The sequence below is a fragment of the Haliotis rufescens genome, unplaced genomic scaffold, assembly GCF_023055435.1.
Source record: "Haliotis rufescens isolate VD_foot unplaced genomic scaffold, xgHalRufe1.0.p SCAF_1, whole genome shotgun sequence".
Classification (NCBI taxonomy): Eukaryota; Metazoa; Mollusca; class Gastropoda; order Lepetellida; family Haliotidae; genus Haliotis; species Haliotis rufescens.
Genome location: NW_025963779.1, coordinates 34806548 through 34831625, shown reverse-complemented (window position 1 = coordinate 34831625; position 25078 = coordinate 34806548). Strand labels below are relative to the sequence as shown.

Here is a 25078-nt window from a genome sequence, read left to right as displayed (position 1 = left end):
GGGCATTTTTAAATCCAGATAGCTATCATATTGACACCACCAAATCTAAACTATAAATACGATTGGACACTGATCTAAAGTTGATTGTATGTATTTAAGAAACATCAAGACGTTCTGATACAGCAGCTAAAGTTAGGTGCTTATCGTATTGACTGTAGCCCATATGGAGAGTATTGATTGACCTTATATGAAGACGTATAACAGACGCAAACTATTTTAATGAATATGTTGTGTTGTGGTCGAAATAGAAATAGTAACCATTAAACCCATGATGTTTTGTTACATATACTCAATTCCAAAAGAAATGCACCTCCTACAGTATGGACGTCGACCGTCAGCTGAGAGTAGCCGTTGACAACGGACGCAGGTCTGTTGTGGTTGCTAATTGTCTGCCTGGCCTTAGTTGACGCTGGTAGGTGGCGTTGGCGCGAGTGAGAACGGATCATAACCATGTCTTTACGTTTAACGTTACACGTTGACGTCCGCTTCTTGGGCGACCCTGCGCACTGTTTATCAGTGCATTTTTAGCAATGAGACGGTAACCGTGTTACCGTGTTTTCCAGCTTCAGTCATGATCAATACTCGATGACGATCGGTTTTGCCGATCTGGACTTCATTCCAAGTAACTCAAAAATCAGAGGAATTAAGGGGATGTATGACTAAATATTATGGTTGATTACATATATATATATATATATATATATATATATATATGACGATATAGTGGGGAGTATACTTGGGTTATCCATGTGATATATGACAAGATAGTGGGGTTGTTTAGGGAAAAGTGACAATTTTGAAACATGAAGTTTGGTTGTCAGTGATTATATAGTACATGTAGGGTTTTAACGGCAATGTATGACTAATCAAATGGTTTTCCCAGGGGTGAAGGAGCCTGGGACTTCATCGAAAAAACAGATTCTCCCCCAAAATTGTTTTTTTAAAATAATTATGCTTCAACTGTTGCAAAAAAATATTACCTGCCACAAGAATTACATTGTTGCAAGGTGTTTTGCTCTCTTTTTTAAATGGGCTTCAATTAAAAAAATATCTGGTTTTGTAGCTGTAGCTGAAAAAAATATCTAATTCCGATGCAAATCCTAATATAACCTCAGCAGTATAGATGTCCAATACCCGTGCTTGTCGTAAAACAAATATTAAAAGTGGAATATGTGGAATACTGTTTCTCTAACAGACCCAAGTGCGTATAATTAATAAAACAGTCAGCAACGTTTCGTTCTCATCTCTTTCTCAGTTCCAGCAGTCTATGTACATTCCACTCACAAGATTCCCATATAGGTACCAATGCTTGATGAGTCGAGGTTAGAGTTAACCTGTATATATAACTTTATTTCAGGGATTACATGACGGTCTAGTGGTACCTATGTGGATAAAGGTGTATCATCAAAGCCCTAGTGAATCGTGGATGGTTTGATGATATTATGGAACACAATGAAAATATATTTCGTTTTTTCTCTATATTATCTTTGAATTTATCGACTAATTGTTTCAGTTAGATCAAAGAATACTGATGGACATGTTTAAACTGTTTAGCAGTTAAGCGTTGTTAACCACGTGGCAAATAACCCCTACCCTTTCCTCCAACTGAGGCAACACCTCACCTCCCTTGTTTTATACGCTGCAACAGTTCATTCAGGACATACACTCTTCAAAAAGCGAAACGCACAGGTAGATTTTAGTAAATTTGTTGTACCTAATAAAGTCGATAAATTTAATTTAATATCAAAGATAAAAAAATGAAAATTTGGAGCACGATAGTCACATGTTGTCGTTGTACAAAGGCATTGAAAACTGTTCATTGTCATGTCACATAAGGCCACAAGGCTGCGCTGAACTCAGTAGCTCGTGTGACCACCCCGGACAGCAATCACGGCTCTGCATCTCCTCGGCACTGACTGGATAAGTATACGAATTCTTGCCTGTGGAATTCTGCGCCCTTCTGCTTGTAACGCGTTGGCCAGTTGTGGGAGTGTCTGCGGCGTGTTCTGACGTTGACGTACACGTCAATCGAGATCACGACGGCCAAGGCAAGGCGTTGGTGTTGGCATTATGAAGGTTGTCTACCGTGACACGAGCAGTGTGCGGTGGAGCGTTATCCTGTTGAAACAGCTCCCTCTGGCGGTCAATGATTGGAAGAAGGTGATGTTGAAGAATTTGATTGATGCAGCGATTTGCTGTCAAAATTCCCTGAACCACAGTTCTCGCGGTGTACCATATGCCCCTGTATACCGTGCAAGCGTACTACATGTGCGTTTCCTTTCTTGAAGAGTGAACATCAGTTCTGCGAACAATTTAATTTTTTTAAACCAGGGAACAAAATCTTTTCAATTTTATCTGAAACAAATTATTTTTTTAAAACAAATCCCAACCTCATACCCTGTAGATCAAATGGACGGACCCTCATAATAATAATTGGAGTACACGACACGTTTTATCGTTTATTCTTTGTCACAACATTTCAGAGCTTCTTCTTGCTCCTGGTGAATACTGAAAGAGGTAAAACTGTTTAAGTAAAACTTTGTCACGTTTAACATGTCACGGATAGAGGTTAACGTTTTTCATAATTCTTTGTATGTTGTTTATCATTGATTTTGCATATATGTTTCTGACTTATTATCAGATGATGTATTTACATAGAACTTCTGTAGTATTTCTGTGTTGATCAACTCTGTTTTCGGTGGATGGTTTTACAAGTAATCAATGCCCATATTTATCTAGGGGTATTTCATTCCTTATTTTTGTATCATGGTGGAACACAGAATGTTTTCTTTGATTTTCCTCCTTCAAACATGATAGTTTCTCTGTTATGTGTAAATATTAGACCAGGATGTTTCGACGTCCATTGATTCGTGGCTGATGACATTCAATAATAAGTCGTTATCAGAATTAGCAGCTGAACTTGACACGTGTTACTTGTCTGCATGTGAAGAACTTAGAGTAAGTCACCTTGGTGTCGCTATTGGTAAGATTCTGAGTTTTAGAAAATGGAACCAGTATTGCAAAATTGGAAGTTCAGACTTGTTTCCACAGCAACGGGTGTCATTGTAAAGAAATGGCAACGCAAACATCTCATATGATGATGTTTTGTGCCACATTGCTAACATTCTCATGAACAGAGATACGTTGAAACGCACTACGACAAGTACAACCTATTTCAAATGAAAATATCTTACGTTGTCAATATTATATATAAAAAAATAACTCTGGCGCTTAGTCAGCACTCAAAGAATACTTCTACATAAATATAATTAGATTTAAAACTGTGAAAAATTAAATAAAATCGCAATTTAATAAATTTCTATTTTCGGCACAAATTTACATTTCAAACATAGTAAGGGTCATGTGCAAATTGGTTGCCAATTCATTTCTTACCCCAGTCTTCATTGAACCAATATATTTTTACTCACAGTTACCCAGCCACAGATTACATTATACAAACTGTTAAATTTAAATAGACATTAAATTTAACAACAGTTCTTTCAATTCCAATTACATAAACTCGGTATACCTCCTATTGTCCCTCAGTCCACAACATTCCTGCAATACCGCGGTGAGGGCAACCACAAACAGGGTTATACCTTTAGAACCCATGTGGGTACATAAACTGTGTTTTTTTGCGTGACGATTGTCGAGGGTCCTGCGCAGCCAGGCTGTAAAGCGGCCATTAAAGAAATATTTATGACAATTCATGTACTGTGGAATTTGTCCAAACCGGACTCTGACTAATCCGTAACTCAATCAGTAATCAATAACGAACCAAATTAGGTCCAGAATAAACTACGATCTTTCACCTGTTGTTTTTCGGAATGTGGTGATCTCTAGACCAGCACCTAGAGTCTTTGTTTAAGACTATAGCCCGTGCCAAATATATCTGTATATTGCATACACATTCCATAAACATTTTACAGTTTTTTTGCACTAATGTTTATAGACCAACAAGGTTTGTGACTGAGTCAGCATATTGAAGTGGGTACTTATTCATCAACAGAAATCTGTGTAATCCGACTGAAATTATGGGACGAAGGATCAATTTATCACGTAATTAAAAACACCACTACAACAAGTACCTCCATGGGGATTCCGGATTCGAAAGTACCCAGTAACCTGTACTTATACAAATCAACGTTATGGATGGGGTGTCAGGCTCCGTGACTTGGCTGACTGCGTGTTATCGTACCCCGACGGCGTGGGACGTTGTTCATAATATCAATCACTGGTTTGTCTGGCCCAGACCCGAACCCGCCTTCATACGGGAAGTTTGTGGAGTGCGCCGTAAAATAGTAAGCAAACACTACTGAATGTAAAATGCATCGACCCGATTCATTCAACACTAATACATAGAAGATGTTATCGACTGTTATACTTATCTTTATCGGAAATTATTTGAAATGTTTCTGTCCTTTGTATGACCGCCTCCGTGGTCTTAAGGTAGAGCGTCCGCCCGGAGAGCGGAAGGTCCGGGGTTCGATCCCCGGACGCGTCATACCAAAAGACGTTACCCTGTCTGGCGCTCGGCATTGAGGGGCTAAAACAAGGACTGGTCGGCTCGGAGTCAGTATACTGTGTCTGAGTGGGGTATTCATGTTTAACTGTGGCATGGTATCTCAGTGTGCTAGCACTATTAATCGGAATCAGTCCGAACTAGTACAAGCAGCCACACACACACACATACACGTGCATGCATGTCGCTATATCGGTGCAATAATCTTGGACGCGACGTTAAACCCAATTTCACCTTACCTCACCTGTCCTTTGTATAATGTTAGTCCATGTATATGCACATTTGCCCATTCACAATAGCTGAGTCATGCGTATAATGTATAAGTCTGCCTCCGCATCTGATGTGACACTTTATTAGCTTTCACACCACCCCAATCTCGAACCTACATGTATGACCTAGGGTTCGAACTCGCGAACCTGATTATGTCTCAAGGTTCATGGGGGGCGGTCGGGTAGCCTAGTGGTTAAAGCGTTAGCTCGTCACGCCGAAGACCCGGGTTCGATTCCCGACATGGGTACAATGTGTGAAGCCCATTTCTGGTGTCCCCCGCTGTGATATTGCTGGAATATTGCTAAAAGCGGCGTAAAACCAAACTCACTCACTCACTCACTCACTCACTCAAGGTTCATGGATTCAACAAAACTGGTAAACGCCACATTACTTCGAGTTGTCCTCCCACATCAAGCTGACACGCTGTGATTTAACTCTAATCCTCAAAGCAGCGTTAAACCAAACTCGCCCCCTCACTTACCTGTGACGTTTTTTTATAGCCATTCTGTCACCCTCTTATTTTTAATAATTAGATTTCAGTGTAGTGAGTATCAATGCTGCATGTTCTCGACCCCGTTCATACATGGCGAGGGCATATTTCAGTCTTATCTTGATGACACATATTACTCACAGCCACATGCCCCTCTGGTGTATGTATATATGTGTGACCTGACGTAATAGGAAGGAAAGGCCGGCGCCGTGGGGTGAGTTGGGCTTTCCTTGTTGAGCTGTTCAGGTATTATTAATATTATGTCATAATGGTTCGATACAAATTATTTTTTGTTATTTTATTTTTGTCGATATTTTATTGTTGACTTTCGCGGATCGTTGACTTGGGCGTGGGAATACATGTTTGGTGATTGTCTTCCGGGTTTTCTGTTGTCCGTGGCAATCTATCTACTTGGTGTTTTTGTCTGAATATTTCTCTAAGTAAGGCTCGAGTGTACGGCATGTGTTTGGTGTTAATTAAAGATATCTGTTATGTAAACTATGTCTTGTCGTGTACGTTCGACATCTCGAAAATTCTATTTTTATCTGTATTATCTAAAATTCACTTACACAATATGTTACTTTTTGTCAGGACGTTCTGTTGATGTCATTCTGTTTGACCATGGTGTACGGGCTGACCATGGTCTTCAGATGTGGACGTGAATCTATGGCAGATGTTCGGGTTTTATCTTCTGTGATGAAGGGCGCCGTTTGATTAGAAATGTGAAATAAAGCGGATATGTTGAAGGGCCGCTGCATGCAAAGGCAACTAAGGGCCAAGTTCGCTTGGAACTAGGGTATTATTCTGCCTCCAGATCTCACGGGCCCAGTCACGCACAGCGACCGGAACGATACCACAAACACTGTCGTCAGTCAGTGCTCAAGTTATGGTATTACGGACATCTAAAATCACTAAAATCGTATTGTAGAACCCTTCCCTCTTGGATATTAAGATTGTATTTTAAATGAGTCTCTGACAATTTTCTTATTAATATAAAATAAATATTGATAATATTAATTTAAGAGGTTATTACTTTACCATTAAATCAAGAGTGATGTTTTCATTGCTGAAAACACGTGAAGATCGGATGGTTGATGCATGTCATCCCAATTGCCTGGATCGATGCTTATGATGTCAATCACTGGATCGTCTGGTCGAGACTCTATTATTTACAGACCGCCGTCAAATAGATGGAATATTGCTGAGTGCGGCGTTACACAACAAACACACAAATACAGGGATGAAATGTATTTGTCCTTCTTTCCAAGCCAATTGGTCAGTCTATTAGTCTTTATTCCCTTTACATGAATAAATTCACATAATATAGTAAATTATAGTAGATAATCACCAGTACACTTTTTCCAACCTGCATAGTAGGCAGGGTTGTGTCCCTTTGACACACCAGAAACCTATGATTGCGGGTTCGAATCTCGGTTCGCCCCGATAATGTTTCTAGGTTTATCAGCACCATACCCGTGCTCGTGTGTTTCTCCAAATTTGTAAACGTCTAAGACTTGACTCACTTCGAGCTTTCCTCCCACATTAAGCTGACACGCCATGATATAACTGGAATACTGTTCAAAGAACAAGAGCCTAGAAGATCCCGGGTAGAATAGGTCTTCGGCAAACCGCCTGCCGTAAAATGCGCCTAAGATTGTCGTAAGAGGCGTCTAACGGGATCGGGTGGTCAGGCTCGCTGACTTGGTTGATGCATGTCATCGTATCCCAATTGCGTGGACCTATGCTCATGGTGTCAATCACTGGATTGTGTGGTCCAGACTCGATTATTTACAGACCGCCGTCATATAGCTTGAATATTGCTGAGTGCGGCCTTAAACAACAGACAAAGAAACAAAGCGGAGATAAACCAAACTCACTTACGCTTGGCCAGGGCAATGTTTGCTCATAACTGGCCCCTCAACATGGACAAGTGCTATTTATGTAGGTTATTGATACACATCACTTAGTTGATCCAGGGGGAACGGGTGGCCCAGTCGTCTAAGGCGCCGCGATTCGCTGTGCAGAGTTGCGCCCCCTTGACACGCAAGAAACCTATGATTGTGGGTTCGAATCCCGGTTCGCCCCCATTATGTTTCTAGGTTTGTCAGCACCATACGCGTGCTCATGGGTTTCACCGAAGTGGTGAACGTCTGAGACCTGCATCACTTCGGGCTTTCCTCCCACATTAAGCTGACACGCCGTGATATAACTGGAATAATGTTAAAAGCGGCGTTGAACCCAACTCACTCACTCACTAAGTTGATCCAAGAAAGTATGATCTTTTCCCGTGACACGTATTTCATAACCGGAGTCGTCAAAGAGCGAAGTGCACAGGGAACATGTTTCACATGCATCACGTGGGGGAGACTTGCCCACTGTCCTCACAGACAACCAGACGGTGCTTGCATAGCATGATTTATGTTGTTATTAAAACGATGTTGTTTAATCATGATTGGGGCCTAGGTTCTATAAAAGTAGTCATGGTTTAAACCGGCTAGAGCACTCTGACACCTGGTTTCTAATTGTTGAAATGATGAGTCTAAGTCCGCACCTCGAACGAAGGTAACCCTTTCAACGACTAGACAGCGGTTGTTGGTGCTCAGCGCTTAACGTTTGTCGCATTGCCTGAATGCGTTATCGATGAAAGCTGTTACGGCTTGAGGTCTCAAACGGTCAATGCTGACGACACCTTGGTTGATAAACTCGCGGTGTACACAGAAGGTGAGAAGGATTTTATGGTAGTTCACCGTATTCTCTCCAATGCTAGTGTTTCTATGTCGTTTCGTGTGATTTCGTGATTATTGTTTGAAAAGGATTTTAGCGAACTGAATTTAGAAACAAAGAACCTATACCTCTCTGTTGATTTTATCATATGTATGATTTTCAAATGAATATATCTTACGTTGGCAATATTATGTCAAAAAATTAAACTCTACCGGTGCTTAGTCAGCACCAAAGAATACTTCTACATGTTTTTGTTTTTTATCCCCCGCCCCAACGAAGTTGGCGGGGGATATAGAAATGGGTTTCGTCCGTGTGTGCGTGTGCGTGTGCGTGTGCGCGTGCGTGCGTGCGTGCGTGCGTGCGTGCGTCCGCGTGTCCCGAAATCGTTTCCGGAGCATAACTCAGAAACCGTTAAATATTTCTCTACGAAACTTTGTCTATCAGACTCGTGCTGAACTGGTGCCTTTTGCTATTTACGATTTTTTTATTTTTTTTATTTTTTACGTTTCCATGGCAACAAGTTGGACTTAGGTTCTGTAAGGGTGCTGTTCGTATCTGGTGCGTAACTCAAAAACCGTTAAATAATTTCTTACAAGACTTTGCATGTCTACTAGGCACACTCTGAACTGGTGCCTTTTGCTATTTAGGAATTTTATAAATTTTTATTTTTTACGTTTCCATTGCAACAAGTTGGACTTAGGTTCTATAGGGTAGAGTTTGTTTCCGGAGCATAACTCAAAACACATTCAATACTTTCCAACAAAACTGTGCATGTTTACCAGACACATACTGGACTGGTGCCTCTTGCTATTTAGGAATTTTAGAAATTTTTATTTTTCACGTTTCCGTGGCAACAAGTTGGACTTAGGTTCTACAGGGGTGGTGTTCGTTTCCAGAGTTTAACTCAAAAACCGTTAAATACTTTCTTACAAAACTTTGCATGTTTACCAGGCACATACTGAACTGGTGCCTTTCGATATATAGCATTTTTATAAAAATTTATTGTTTATGTTTCCATGACAACAAGTTGGATTTAAGTTTTAATATATGATTAGTTTACTTGAGTAGTATAACAAATAAACTGTTAAATATTTCCTTGCCAAACATTGTAGTCTATATATAAAGCGCATACTGAACTAGTGCCATTTGATATTAAGGAGTTTTACAAATGTTTATTTTAGAATTTCCATTGCAGCTATTTTGACAAGGGCTAAGAGAAATGTTGGGTCAGTTACCTGGTTTGGGACCATAACGTGATAAAATGGGCGGGTGATATAGATGACTTTGTCAACTATACGCTTGTTCAAACTAGATTTAGATTAAAGTTAGATTCAAAACTTTGAAAATTAAGAGATATTCGCAAATTTATAAATTTCTTTACAACATTACCCCAGTGGTATTCATTGAACCAATTTATTTTTCTCACAGTTAAGCAGCCACAGATGACTTATCACAAACTGTTGCAGGAATGAGTGATGGTTAAACAGGCATTGAATTTAACAGCAGTTCTTTCAGTTTTCAATTACATAAACTCGGTATACTTTCTTTTGCCTCTCAGTTTACAACATTCCAACAATGCCCCGGTGAGGATTTTGCCTTGAGAGGTGAGGTGAGGTGAGGTGAAATTTGATTTAATGTCGCGTCCAAGATTATTGCGCTTTTTTAGCGACGTGCATGCACGTGTGTGTGTGTGTGTGGCTGCTTGTACTAGTCCGGACTGATGCCGATTTATAGTGCTAGCACACTGAGATATCATGCCGCAGTGTAACATGGATACCCCACTCAGAGACAGCATACTGACTCCGAGCCGACCAGTCCTTGTTTTAGCCCCTTAATGCCGAACGCCAGACAGGGTAACAACAAGTACCATCTTTTAACGTCTTTTGGTATGACGCGGCCGGGAATCGAACCCCGGACTTTCCGTTCTCCGGGCAGACGCTCTACCACTAGACCACGGAGGCGGTTTTGCCTTTAGAGTGAGTGAGTGAGTTGGGTTTAACGCCGCTTTTAACAGTATTACAGTTTTATCGCGGCGTGTCAGCTTAATGTGGGAGGAAAGCCCGAAGTGATGCAGGTCTCAGAAGTTTACCACTTCGGTGAAACCCATGAGCACGCGTATGGTGCTGACAAACCTAGAAACATAATGGGGGCGAACCGGGATTCGAACCCACAATCATAGGTTTCTGGCGTGCCCAAGGGACGGAACTCTGCACAGCGAATCGCGGCGCCTTAGACGACTGGGCCACCCGTGCCCCCTTTTGCCTTTAGAACACATGTGGGTAAATGTACTGGGGTTATCTGTGTGACGAATGAACACTTTACTCCTAGGCCAGTAACATTATGCAGGTTATGGACATTTGATAATTTGGTGAAACGTACAAAATATGGCGTATTAGTTACAGATAAGGAGCGACCAGCATATCCTGACATGGATAAGGGACGTAACTCAGCAGTTGCTGCACTTTTTGACAAACATGGCCACACGACAGTCGGTGTACGTCTATAAGCTTGAATGACTTCCATCAAGAGTTTTCATTTTGCAGACAGGTGGAAAGAATCCATCCACTGAACAGGGAATGTAGTATGTCTTCCAGGCCCAAGAGAACACATATAAAAGGAGTCCAACTCAGGTCTAGAATGATTAGGCAAGTGTAAATTGTCTCAGCTTCAGGCAGCACTTTTCTGGGCTCCATTTGGATTTTATTTTTCTATTTTGTACATATGTATTTTTTAAACTGATTTCTGGGACAAATGTCAGTCTGAGGGGAATGCGGTGCACGTGGAATCCATGCTCTCGTGTATTCGTTAATGCGCCACTTCTATTCAGCAGATACATTGAAACCCACTGGCACACCTTCTACCCCTGCTATTGTTATCGACTGCGCCGATTTCCAATTGTAGTCAGGCCGTGAACTTGTCTCAAGTTTGTACCACGGTTGCAGTTGAAGTACGACAGCACAGTGAGTAGCTTTTTATTCCCGTAATGCAGTTTCAACATGGTGTCAACTCTATTTATCATACGTCAATGTCAGTATGATGAGATCTGATTGGTCCCTGTGATCTTGATTACATAATGTGTATCCTGCTTTGGAGGGAAATAAAATTCTTATTGGGAGAACATATCCATTATACCCCACCACGAGCAAGTTAGGCTACACGTGGATTTCTGGGAATTCTGAGATTTTAGACTAAATCCCTTATTCCCCCGCATCAAAGCAAACATCGGGCGATTCGCTGTGTAGAGTTGCGTCCCTTGGGCACGCCAGAAACCTGTGATTGTGGTTTCGAATCCCGGTTCGCCCCAATTATGTTTCTAGGTTTGTCAGCACTATACCCGTGCTCGTGGGTTTCACCGAAGTGGTAAACGTCTGAGACCTGCATCACTTCGGGCTTTCCTCCATATAACTGGAATACTGTTAAAACCCAACGCACTCACTCACTCATTTACGTCGGTTCCCACGACAAGCACGGGGTACTGGTGACCTATTCCCGAAATCCCCACTGGACCTTTATCAGGTGAAACACGGTAAGCTGCAGCAGCTGTTCCATGACAGAGGCCGTTCTGTATCAGTTGTTTACATCCTGCTGTGTGTATATGCTGTTTAATCGTATGGAAGAAGAACGTACTTGATTTATTTCTAATGTTAAGTCAGTTGTTAGTTTTGGAACTGCGGTTTCTACGATGAAAAGTCGACTGTCGGATCTGGGATAGATTTGTACATGGTTGGTGAGCATAACACCTTACTACTGACACGTGTGACATGACATGTAACTTTGAACCCGAGCAGATCCGGGATAGAAAAGGTCCCATGCTTGCTGTAAAAGGCGTCTATACTTGTCGTAAGAGGCGACTAACAAGGTCGGGTGGTCAAGCTCGCTGACTTGGTTGATGCATGTCATCGTATCCCAATCGCGTGGATCGATGCTCATGGTGTCATTGAGAGCCGCTGGAATATTCTCGAGCAAATTGCCCCGGTAAATGCTTGAAAATATAATTATGCTTCAGACCAATATTCTGACGTTTTATGTTTGGTAAGGTAAACCTGATACATGACACTATATTTCAATGACACCGAAATGACAATTTGAAATATGTCAGCACTGCACTGTCCATTAGTAAAATCACATATATATGACGCATGTTATCAAGCGCGTACATGAACAAGCAGGTTGAAACGCTCGAGGGATATCACACCAACTGTCTTCCTGTTCGTTCAATGCGATTAGACGGTATTGCTGTGTCAGTAGATATCCTGGCTACCAGAATTGATTTGTGAGTAGGGCTAAGTATGAACTTCAGAATAATATGACTGCAAAACTAACACAGTAGAAAAAAAATCACGAATATCCTAATTAAGACTACAGGAAGTAAGTTGTAATTGAAACTGAGGTTTCACGCCACAGTTATATCACAGCTTGCCAGTGTTGGAGTGAGTGAGGCGTGTCAGGTTAATATGGGAGGACAGCCGAAGTGATGCAGGTCTCAGACGTTTACCCCTTTCGTGAAACCCACGAGCACGGGTATGGTGCTGACAAACATCGAAATATAATCGAACCGGGATTCGAACACACAATCCTAGGTTTCACTCGTATCAAAGGGACACAACTCTGCACAGTATGCAGGTTGAAATAAGCGAATCGGCGGTTATCTACAATTTATATTCGAATTTACACGGGTATGGTGCTGATAAACCTAGAGATTCGAACCCACAATCATAGGTTTCACTGCGAATTGCGGCGCTTAAAACGACTGGGCCACCCGTGCCATTGTTGGAGGAATGACAAAACTGACTTAGGTCCTGGACGTAAACCCCTTTCCTGACACGTGCGAGGTATAGTGGTGAGTAAGGCTCATAATCGGGGCGAAACAGGTATCAGCGAATCCTGGAACGGATAAGGGACGCAGCATAGCAGACTTGACAAATTTTACCTTGAGTCCATGTTGTAAATCAGGTAGTGGGGTTTCAGGCAGTAGCAACAATACAGTGATACGAATCCAGGCTGGTACAATGTAATCGAACCTGGTAAACTGGCGGATAATAGTGTGTGCAACGGGGCATACAGCCAGGATCTGATTGCCAAAACTGAGAATCGGACTTCCACGTGATCACCTATCAATGTGTTATCCATAATGAGGCAATTGATTAAAGGGTTGGTTCATCGTTGGTTCAATATGTCACGGGTCAAAGGGCGGTGGTGTACACGCGGGGTGGGGGTTAGGGGAGGTATGTCAGGGGTCATAGGGCAGTGGTGTACACGCGGGGTTGGGGGTTAGGGGAGGTATGTCACGGGTCATAGGGCGGTGATGTACACGCGGGGTGGGGGTTAGGGGAGGTATGTCAGGGGTCATAGGGCGGTGATGTACACGCGGGGTGGGGGTTAGGGGAGGTATGTCAGGGGTCATAGGGCAGTGGTGTACACGCGGGGTTGGGGGTTAGGGGAGGTATGTCACGGGTCATAGGGCGGTGATGTACACGCGGGGTGGGGGTTAGGGGAGGTATGTCACGGGTCATAGGGCGGTGGTGTACACGCGGGGTGGGGGTTACGGGAGGTATGTCACGGGTCATAGGGCAGTGGTGTACACGTGGGGTTGGGGTTAGGGGAGGTATGTCACGGGTCATAGGGCGGTGGTGGGGGTAAGGGGAAATATGTCACAGGTCATAGGGCGGTGGTGTACACGCGGGGTGGGGGTTAGGGGAGGTATGTCACGGGTCATAGGGCAGTGGTGTACACGTGGGGTTGGGGTTAGGGGAGGTATGTCACGGGTCATAGGGCGGTGGTGTACACGCGGGGTGGGGGTTAGGGGAGGTATGTCACGGGTCATAGGGCGGTGGTGTACACACGGGGGTAAGGGAAGATATGTCACTGGTCATAGGGCGGTGGTGTACACACGGGGGTGGGGGTTAGGGAAGATATGTCACGGCTCGTGGGGCGGTGGTGTACACATGGTGTGGGGGTTAGGGGAGGTATGTCACGGCTCCTTGGGCGGTGGTGTACACACGGGTTGGGGGTTAGGGGAGATATGTCACTGGTAATAGGGCGGTGGTGTACACACGTAGTGGGGGCTAGGGAAGATATGTAACGGCTCCTTGGGCGGTGGTGTACACGCGGGGTGGGGGTTAGGGGAGATATGTAACGGCTCATAGGGCGGTGGTGTACACACCGGGGTGGGGGTTAGGGAAGATATGTCACGGCTCGTGGGGCGGTGTTGTACACACGGTGTGGGGGTTAGGGGAGGTATGTCACGGCTCCTTGGGCGGTGGTGTACACACGGGTTGGGGGTTAGGGGAGATATGTCACGGCTCATGGGGCGGTGGCGTACATACGTAGTGGGGGTTAGGGGAGATATGTCACGGCTCATTGGGCAGTGGTGTACACGCGGGTTGGGGGTTAGGGGAGGTATGTCAGGGGTCATAGGGCAGTGGTGTACACGCGGGGTTGGGGGTTAGGGGAGGTATGTCACGGCTCCTTGGGCGGTGGTGTACACACGGGGTGGGGGTTAGGGGAGATATGTCACGGCTCATGGGGCGGTGGTGTACACACGGGGGTGGGGGTTAGGGGAGATATGTCACGGCTCGTGGGGCGGTGGTGTACACATGGTGTGGGGGTTAGGGGAGGTATGTCACGGCTCCTTGGGCGGTGGTGTACACACGGGTTGGGGGTTAGGGGAGATATGTCACTGGTAATAGGGCGGTGGTGTACACACGTAGTGGGGGCTAGGGAAGATATGTCACGGCTCATGGGGCAGTGGTGTACACACGGGGGTAAGGGGAGATATGTCACGGCTCCTTGGGCGGTGGTGTACACGCGGGGTGGGGGTTAGGGGAGATATGTCACGGCTCATAGGGCGGTGGTGTACACACGGGGGTGGGGGTTAGGGAAGATATGTCACGGCTCGTGGGGCGGTGTTGTACACACGGTGTGGGGGTTAGGGGAGGTATGTCACGGCTCCTTGGGCGGTGGTGTACACACGGGTTGGGGGTTAGGGGAGATATGTCACGGCTCATGGGGCGGTGGTGTACACGCGTAGTGGGGGTTAGGGGAGATATGTCACGGCTCATTGGGCAGTGGTGTACACGCGGGTTGGGGGTTAGGGAAGTGACATGTATGTCACGGCTCGTGGGGCGGTGGTGTACACACGGGGTGGGGGTTAGGGGACATATGTCACGGCTCATGGGGTTGTGGTGTACACACGGGGGTAAGGGGAGATATGTCATAGGGCGGTGGTGTACACGCGGGGTGGGGGTTAGGGGAGATATGTCATAGGGCGGTGGTGTACACACGGCGTGGGGGTTAGGGGAGATATGTCACGGGTCATGGGGCGGCGGTGTACACACGGGGTTGGGGTTAGGGGAGATATGTCACGGCTCATGGGGCGGTGGTGTACACACGGGGTGGGGGTAAGGGGAGATATGTCACGGGTCATAGGGCGGTGGTGTACACGCGGGGTGGGGGTTAGGGGAGGTATGTCATGGGTCATAGGGCGGTGGTGTACACGCAGGGGTAAGGGGTGATATGTCACGGCTCATGGGGCGGTGGTGTACACTAGGGGGTAAGGGGAGGTATGTCACGGCTCATGAGGTTGTAGTGTACACACGGGGGTAAGGGAAGATATGTCACTGGTCATAGGGCGGTGGTGTACACACGGGGGTGGGGGTTAGGGAAGATATGTCACGGCTCGTGGGGCGGTGGTGTACACACGGTGTGGGGGTTAGGGGAGGTATGTCACGGCTCCTTGGGCGGTGGTGTACGCACGGGTTGGGGGTTAGGGGAGATATGTCACTGGTAATAGGGCGGTGGTGTACACACGGCGTGGGTGTTAGGGGAGATATGTCACGGGTCATGGGGCGGCGGTGTACACACGGGGTTGGGGTTAGGGGAGATATGTCACGGCTCATGGGGCGGTGGTGTACACACGGGGTGGGGGTAAGGGGAGATATGTCACGGGTCATGGGGCGGCGGTGTTCACACGGGGTGGGGGTTAGGGGAGATATGTCACGGCTTATGGGGCGGTGGTGTACACACGGGGTTGGGGGTTAGGGGAGATATGTCACGAGTCATAGGGCGGTGGTGTACACGCGGGGTGGGGGTTAGGGGAGATATGTCACGGGTCATAGGGCGGTTGTGTGCAAGCCTCGGAGTTTTCCCACTTTTATAAACTTTATATATACTGAACCAAATTAAAAACTTCACAATCCTAAAATTTTAACATTTTGACCAGTTATCATTGTGGGCCCTTATTGTGTATCTAAACAGTAATGGCCACGTATTGTCTTCAGATAACACCCGTTTTTGTGCAGGTGAATCGATCAAAATCATGTGCACAGCAATATAGTGGCAAAAGTGTTTTCTCACGTGCAACTGGTCACGTGGCCATAATACCGCACGTGTTTTCAGCCATACTTGTTAGCAGTCATTAACAAAAAAAGAAAAACACAAGAAAAAAAAAGTCTTTACGGCCATTTGTCATGCCACGCTTTTCAAATGTGCAACGTGAACGTGCCATCAGCATGTTGCAGGCGGGAACGTCCGTAGCTGAAGTCGCACGGACGATGGGTTGTAGTCGACGGACTGTTTATGATTTACAGACGCGTCTACAGCAAACGGGTACCACCGCTGATCGCCCTCGGCCAGGTCGACCACGTGTGACGTAACATGCAGAGGATCGTCATATTGTCTTACGTCACCTCCGTATACGATTTTTGACGGCTACATCAACCAGAAATGAACTGTTTAGGGGTAGACTGAGTGCGCAAACTGTTCGAAACCGTCTGAGAACTGATCACCTTCAAGCACGACGGCCATACTGCGGGCCGATTCTGACTCAATTACACAGACGTCAACGTCAATTGTGGGCACAGCGACACTTACAATGGACTCAGAGGAATTGGAATCAAGTCGTCTTCAGTGATGAATCCCGATTTAATCTTCGATTTGCTGATGGTATACGTAGGGCGAGGGTGTGGAGGCGCCGCCATGAACGTTACGCCCAGTGTTGTGTAGACAGATTTCGAGGCGGAAGTGTCATGGTGTGGGGTGCTTTCTGTGGCAATGCACGTTCCAGGCTTCTTGTCATCCGTGGCAACCTCAACGCTGCTGCTTACCGCGACAAGGTACTGGCACCAGAGCTTCTGCCTTTTATGGCAGCACATGGACCCGGTTTGATCTTCCAACACGACAATGCCAGACCCCACACAGCAATTTTGACAAGGAATGTCCTTCAGAATGCGGGAGTCAACGTCATGGACTGGCCGTCAAGGTCTCCCGACCTCAATCCCATCGAACACGTTTGGGATGCTCTTGGCAGAAGTCTCCGGAACCAACCACAGAATTTGCAAGATCTTGGCACCATTGTGCAGCAACAATGGCGTCGTCTTCCCAATCATGTGTTCACAAGCATCACAAGGTCCATGCGGAGGCGTTGTGTTGCAGTTGTCAACGCACATGGAGGCCATACACGCTACTGAACTTGTGTGCCATCTTATGATTTAAACTGTTGATGTTATTACCGAATACCGTAGGTGCTTGGAACTAATTCTGGTTACCACCGTTAATTAAAATCCGTCTTTGGACATTAATGATTAAAAATTACCTTCTCTGATACATTTGTCCATTGTATATCATATATGGGATTACTTTTAAAAATGTGAAGTTTTTAATTTGACTCAAAAGACACTCGGGTGAGATTTTCTATATATACTCCTAAAAAAAAACCCGTAAATCTAGAGTTGTGTGAGGTATGAAAATACATTTATACGAGGAACCGTACAAGGTATTGAGCCAAAATGTTGCGGAGAGAACACTTGGTGATCGGTACATAGGAAGAGTCCGAGGTCAAGGTCAGCTACCGTCAATAACGCGTATGCCCCCCGTTGGAATCGATAGCGGCCTTGCATCTCCTGCCCATGGAAGAGACGATTATGCGAATCACATCCTTGAGAATGGTATCCCACTCGGCCTGCAACGCAAAAGCCGTCTCCCCGATTCATCCCACAGTTGCTCTATCGGGTTCAAATCCGAGGATCTTGAGGGCCATGGGAGAACATCAATGTTGTTCATTTAGACAGGCTTTTGTGATCCGTTCTGTATGCGGTCGAGCGTTGTCCTGCTGGAATACACCGTTGCCGTTGGCTGCAATTGGGAGAACGTGTGACAGGAGAATTCCGTTGCTGTATCGTTGAGCCGTGAGATTGCCTTGGATATGGACCAAACCTGTCCTGCCATGATGAAAGATAGCCACCCACATCATAACGCTACCCCCACCAAACCTGTCCACTTCCGGTACGCAGTTTTTCAGCGTAACGTTCTCCCCGACGTCTGTAAACCTGCACTCTTCCATCCCCTCGACGGAGGAGAAATCTTGATTCGTCGCTGTACCAGATATCTCTCCATCGCAGTTGAGGCCACACCCTGTGTTGACGACACCAATGCAGTCTTTGGTGACGATGTTGTCGACTCAATATGACGCGTCGAACACGACGTCTTTCTCGTAGACCTGCTGCTCTTAAACGGTTTTGTACGGTCTGGTCGGAGAATCTGCGCAGTCCGGGTATTTGGGGTCCGATTTAGTGGCTGTGGTCGTCCTTTCACGTAGGTGGCGCGGTCGGATGTAGCGATCTTGGGCGGGGTGGTTACTCTAAGTCGTCTCGAGCTTGGTCGGTCACGTGTTGACCTATGCTGTTGAAACCGATCCAATAGCCTTGTGATTATGCTGGGCACTTCATTGAAAACCCTGGCTACAGCTGATCTGGATTACCCTGCCTGCAAGCGGCCTGTGACGTTGTTTCTTTGCACTCCTGTTAATCTTGGCATGTTTTTGAACTGTCACTGTTCGATTGACGCAGAAGCCAGGCAATCAAAACCTCTTCACTTTAATACCGTTCATAGTGCTGCTGCACGTGCAGTACGTGCAGCTCCATGGCCCTTTTGTAATGCACCGGGTGCGTTTTTTCCGAATCATACGTGTTTCCCGACTAATGGTTTGCATGCCTTTGTTGTGATCATTTTGATCCGGGAAATTTTTCACTGACACTAAAACACATTAAACCTCTTGTTTTTGCACCTCTTGCACCACCTAATTTTGCTTTTATGGCCAAAAATATCCGTATTGCGTTTGTTGTTTTGAAGAGTATATTTTACTTAATCAGGGATAAAACTCATCAATATAACTCATTAACTGCAGTATTGTGTTAATTTATGTACTATTACTACTGCGACTAATACTAATAATACTAATGACATGAGGATTGACACAATTCGAGGCTGATATAAGGGTGGACATTGCTACGCTAGGTCAGAAAAACAATGCAAACGAACAAAATCTTAGCCATATTCAGATCAAGTATATCGCAATACCTATGTCTGAGACGTAATTTGTGTGGGATTTTTATTCCAAAATATAGTAGTATAAAATCAAAATCAAAATCATTACAACAATTATCACGATAGTTTTTGACAGTTTTGAAAGAAATGTGTATTTCCAATTCCAATTCCAATGTTTCCAATTTTGACCCCCTGAAAAATTACGTACACACATTTTCAACCTTACTACCGGTGAGAAAGTGTGAGATGAGACCCCCACTGTACATTAGAAAACAGTGTAGGTATACAGGGGAAAGAGGGAATACAATGTGTGTTATGTACGGTGGCCCATAAGGGATATGGAGTCTGTTTTTCAATATTTTGATGTTTAACTTAATTTTTATCGTAACCTTTTGCAAATAAACACAATTTGCCATACAAATATGTGATAAATCATGTATAAAAACATCCGAAAACATGGAAAATGTACTTTTAAGTAGCTATTGACTCGCTGAAATGTGAAGTGAATATGTCAAAAACTAAAATGGAAATGTCAAAAACCAAAACGAAAAGGTCAAAAACTAAAATGAAAATGTCAAAACCACAAAACGAAAATGTCATAAACTAAAATGAATACACAGAAAACTATTTCCACCGCGGTGGGAATATTATCCCCGCGGTGGAAATAGTTTTCTGTATTTACATTTTAGTTTTTGACATTTTCGTTTTGTGTTTTTGACATTTTCATTTTAGTTTTTGACATTTACGTTTCGTTTTTCAGCGACTCAATATCTTCTTTACACATGATTTATCACATTTTTGTAAGACAAATCGTGTTTATTTGCAAAAGGTTACGATAAATGTAAGTGAAATATCAAAATATGGAAAAACAGACTCCATGTCCCTTATGGGCCACCGTAGTTATGCCGTTTGGGGGCAACTACTTATGATGTTTAGTAGTCCTGTTAATCTGAAGCGTGCAATATGTCACTCCCTGACAGTTGTAACAACTCGTCACACTTGCCCAACCTACTCCATGTGTTGGCCGTCGTACAAGATTCAACGAATGATTCAGAAGCACTGCACCGGAGTTCTCGGTCGAAGTGGTCTGAAGCTTATTACAGGATTGCACGTTGTTATCGACATATGGCGATGACTGACATTGACATTTCTACTTCTATTGTATTGATTGATTATATTCAAGCTTAGGTTGCCGAAGTAGATCTGGCGGCGAACAGAGTAGCTGCGATATGTACTTGAAATTGATATCATATCCCAGTCCACAAACTGGCACTCACTCACTATCTCTCACCCTCGGTCTCTTTCACTCTTTCATTCACTCTCACTCACTCACTCACTCACTCTCTCGCTCCCATTCTCGCTCTCTTTCTGTCGCTCAATCACTACGGTCTTACTCTTCATCCATCCCTCTATCTCTCCCACCTCACTCACTCACTCTCATTCTCGCTCTCTTTCCGTCACTCAATCACTACGGTCTTACTCTTCATCCATCCCTCTATCTCTCCCACCTCACTCACTCACTCTCATTCTCGCTCTCTTTCCGTCACTCAATCACTACGGTCTTACTATTCATCCATCCCTCTATCTCTCCCACCTCACTCACTCACTCGCTCTCATTCTCGCTCTCTTTCCGTCACTCAATCACTACGGTCTTACTCTTCATCCACCCCTCTATCTCTCCCACCTCACTCACTCACTCTCATTCTCGCTCTTTCACTTACTACTGTCTCACTCATTCTCCCTCCCTCCCTCTCTCCCTCTCTCCTCCCTCAATTTCTCTCCTACTCAGTCCCTCACTCACTCACTCACTCTCATTCTCGCTCTTTCACTTACTACTGTCTCACTCATTCTCCCTCCCTCCCTCTCTCCTCCCTCAATTTCTCTCCTACTCAGTCCCTCACTCACTCACTCACTCTCATTCTCGCTCTTTCACTAACTACTGTCTCACTCATTCTCCCTCCCTCTCTCCTCCCTCAATTTCTCTCCCACTCACTCCCTCACTCACTCACTCACTCACTCTCACTCTCGCTCTTACAGTCATTACTGTCTCCCCCTTCCTATCTCATATTAGTTTATACTCAGGTACTAATGCACTTAGAATACTCTCCCTCCCTCATATCAGTTTGCACTCAAGTACTACTGTACTTAAGAAGATATGAAGCCACAATGCGATGTGACTAACACCGCCCCTGTCATTACCCCGCGATCATTTGGGTAATCATAAACTTCCCTTGAATAATGCATATTTGATTATGGAGACTTACAGATTATATTCAGATCATATAGTTCAATCGATTCAGTCTCATGACAATGAAACACCCATTCGTCAAATATCCTAACTCTATTGATTATTATTTTGGTTCGTTCCAACTTAAACTTCTCCTGTATGTTCCTTTGTCGTCAAAGAAATAGAATGTCTTGAGATATCCTGCTAATTCATATTTCATGGATATCTTAATAAAATAACCATCAACTTCCAGCTATTTACAAGAGCAGCCCCAACCGAGCACATGTATCGGTCAATGGACGACCACAGCATCTGTTACATGCACTGAGTGTCAGTCGTGTCAATGAGCAACCACTCTCACTAAACATTTTATTCATACAACTTCTGGTTCAAGTACTTGTTGGTTTGTGATTGTACTTGCATCCCTGAACTTGCACTCGTAGCAACTGGGTATCATAGTCTATTTTTCCGATGCAAACTTGTTGTTGTCGTCGGCATCGATCTTTTTAGATTCATTAAGATTTATGTAAACATAATTCTGCATTTGTGAATATTCTCGTTCTCCTTATTTAGATACAGCCTCAATCTGAAGATGGAAGACCGAAAGACCCGCATCTTTGAGACGATATGGTTGTTCTGGGCCTTTCATCTCGTGGTACGTATGTTAATCATACTCCCTTATACAATTAAGGACTGTGGATGGGTTGTCAAGCTTGAAGGGTTTGTGTAAGTACGTTACTCATACTCTGTATGAGCTGTGGGTGGGCTTTAGGGTTTGTTCGTAGCTACGCTAATCATATCCCCTTGGGGCTGGGGGTGGGTTGTTAAGGGTGTGTGTAAGTACGTTAATCATACCCCTTAGGGCAGTGAGTAGGTTGTAAGGGTGTATGTAACTACGTTAATCATACCCCTTGGGGCTGGGGGGTGGGTTGTTAAGGGTGTATGTAACTACGTTAATCATACCCTTTAGGGCAGTGAGTGGGTTGTAAGGGTGTGTGGAAGTACGTTAATCATACCCCTTAGGGCTGTGAGTGGGTTGTTAAGGGTGTATGTAACTACGTTAATCATACCCATTAGGGCTGTGAGTAGGTTGTAAGAGTGTGTGTAACTACGTTAATCATACCTCTTAGGGCTGTGAGTGGGTTGTAAGGGTGTGTGGAAGTACGTTAATCATACCCCTTAGGGCTGTGAGTGGGTTTTAAGAGTGTGTGTTACTACGTTAATCATACCCCTTAGGGCTGTGAGTAGGTTGTAAGAGTGTGTGTAACTACGTTAATCATACCTCTTAGGGCTGTGAGTGGGTTGTAAGGGTGTGTGGAAGTACGTTAATCATACCCCTTAGGGCTGTGAGTGGGTTTTAAGAGTGTGTGTTACTACGTTAATCATACCCCTTAGGGCTGTGAGTAGGTTGTAAGAGTGTGTGTAACTACGTTAATCATACCTCTTAGGGCTGTGAGTGGGTTGTAAGGGTGTGTGGAAGTACGTTAATCATACCCCTTAGGGCTGTGAGTGGGTTGTAAGGGTGTGTGGAAGTACGTTTATCATACCCCTTAGGGCTGAGGGTGGTTTGTTAAGGGTGTGTAAGTACGTTAATCATACCCCTTAGGGTAGTGAGTGGGTTGTTAAGGGTGTGTGTAAGTACGATAATCATACCCCTTAGGGCAGTGAGTAGGTTGTAAGGGTGTATGTAACTACGTTAATCATACCCCTTTGGGCTGGGGGGTGGGTTGTTAAGGGTGTGTGTAACTACGTTAATCATACCCTTTAGGGCAGTGAGTGGGTTGTAAGGGTGTGTGGAAGTACGTTAATCATACCCCTTAGGGCTGTGAGTGGGTTGTTAAGGGTGTATGTAACTACGTTAATCATACCCATTAGGGCTGTGAGTAGGTTGTAAGAGTGTGTGTAACTACGTTAATCATACCTCTTAGGGATGTGAGTGGGTTGTAAGGGTGTGTGGAAGTACGTTAATCATACCCCTTAGGGCTGTGAGTGGGTTTTAAGAGTGTGTGTTACTACGTTAATCATACCCCTTAGGGCTGTGAGTAGGTTGTAAGAGTGTGTGTAACTACGTTAATCATACCCCTTAGGGCTGTGAGTGGGTTTTAAGAGTGTGTGTAACTACGTTAATCATACCTCTTAGGGCTGTGAGTGGGTTGTAAGGGTGTGTGGAAGCACGTTAATCATACCCCTTAGGGCTGAGGGTGGTTTGTTAAGGGTGTGTAAGTACGTTAATCATACCCCTTAGGGTAGTGAGTGGGTTGTTAAGGGTGTGTGTAAGTACGTTAATCATACCCCTTAGGGTAGTGAGTGGGTTGTGACGGTTCTGTGTTAGTACGTTAATCATAGTCTCAGACGTTTACCACTTCGGCGAAACCCACGAGCACGGGTATGGTGCTGACAAACCTAGAAACCCAGTTCAAGACGATCTGATCGATAATATGTATAGTTATGAAAAGGGTCTTAATTGGCGCAGTACATCAGATCACCTTAGCACATTCATTAAAAACTTAAAATAGTTGAAAAATATCCGCCTATCCCAGTTGACAGTACACATGTTTTGCAGATCCTGCATTCGACCGAAATCTGCAGGCTATTTTTTACGAACCGGATGTCGATTATGTTACGTGAATGTTGTTTAAACCATGCTTAGATCCGTCAGTCCAGCCAAAATATAACTCACAAATTCCAGCCACAGTTCGGCAAGGGTGGAAACTGGAATTTTATAGTCAGTTAACTCCCTTGTCTCGGAAAGATGGCCGCGGTATAACTGAAATACTGTTCAAAGTGGCGTAACACCCAGCTCACGCAAAACCGGACAAATGGTACACGATTCACCATTTAACGTATCTTCTTCTTTTTTTCTTCCAGGGGTTTGTGAATGGCATCATTGGCCCTACTCTCCTGGACTTGCAGCAGTTTGTCCATGCTTCTTTGACCCAGATGACCTACATATTCTTTGTCCAAGGAGCAGGCTTCATAGTTGGAATTCTCCTGGCTTTCGGCCTTGAGCGGTGTTTAAGCACGAGACTCATCATGACATGTTCTCTCCTGCTTGGTTGCATGGTGAACTTTGCCCTTCCCTGGGGCACTGTGTTTTACTATCTTGCCATTATGTTCTTCATCATGGGTATGGCTAAAGGATTGGTTGACTACGGTAAGACATCTAATGGGGTTTTTTTCAATGAAAAACCTTAAATCATTAATATTTGTGAAAGTTTGAATATAAAAGTATATTTTTGATAGACGATAAAAAGTCAATTGTTATGTATAAGATAGTATATAACATCAACGCCAGAGAATAACCAGTCTCGATTATCAGCCGATACAGATTCCATTTGGCGTAAAAGGAAAGTAATCGTGAAAATTATATGAATGGACCACTGAAAATCAGCTATGACACCAGGTTTCCCGAAAAGGGTAATGTCCTGCCCCGCCGGTAGCACCCGGTAAAACAATGTTGTATGGTTTTGCTTTGGATTGTGTAAACCCAAGGGAATAGAACCAAGGGAAAGTAAGACCTGAG

At 44.5% G+C, this 25078-nt stretch overlaps 1 protein-coding gene across 13 annotated transcripts in view; it reads left to right on the top strand.

The window, feature by feature from the left end:
- LOC124139482 (sodium-dependent glucose transporter 1-like) overlaps positions 1 to 25078 on the top strand; it is a 46250-nt gene that overhangs the window by 18485 nt on the left and 2687 nt on the right. For 2 of the 13 annotated variants that reach the window (XM_046506576.2, XM_046506575.2), the window contains exons 2-3: positions 22129 to 22210; positions 24424 to 24709. In XM_046506576.2, the coding sequence (XP_046362532.2) occupies positions 22129 to 22210; positions 24424 to 24709 (368 nt within the window). Of the gene's footprint in view, positions 1 to 5435; positions 5529 to 7777; positions 8004 to 10833; positions 10967 to 11586; positions 11734 to 22128; positions 22211 to 24423; positions 24710 to 25078 lie in introns of those variants that run through there. The other 11 variants (XM_046506569.2, XM_046506570.2, XM_046506568.2 and 8 more) reach the window with 11 other exon arrangements.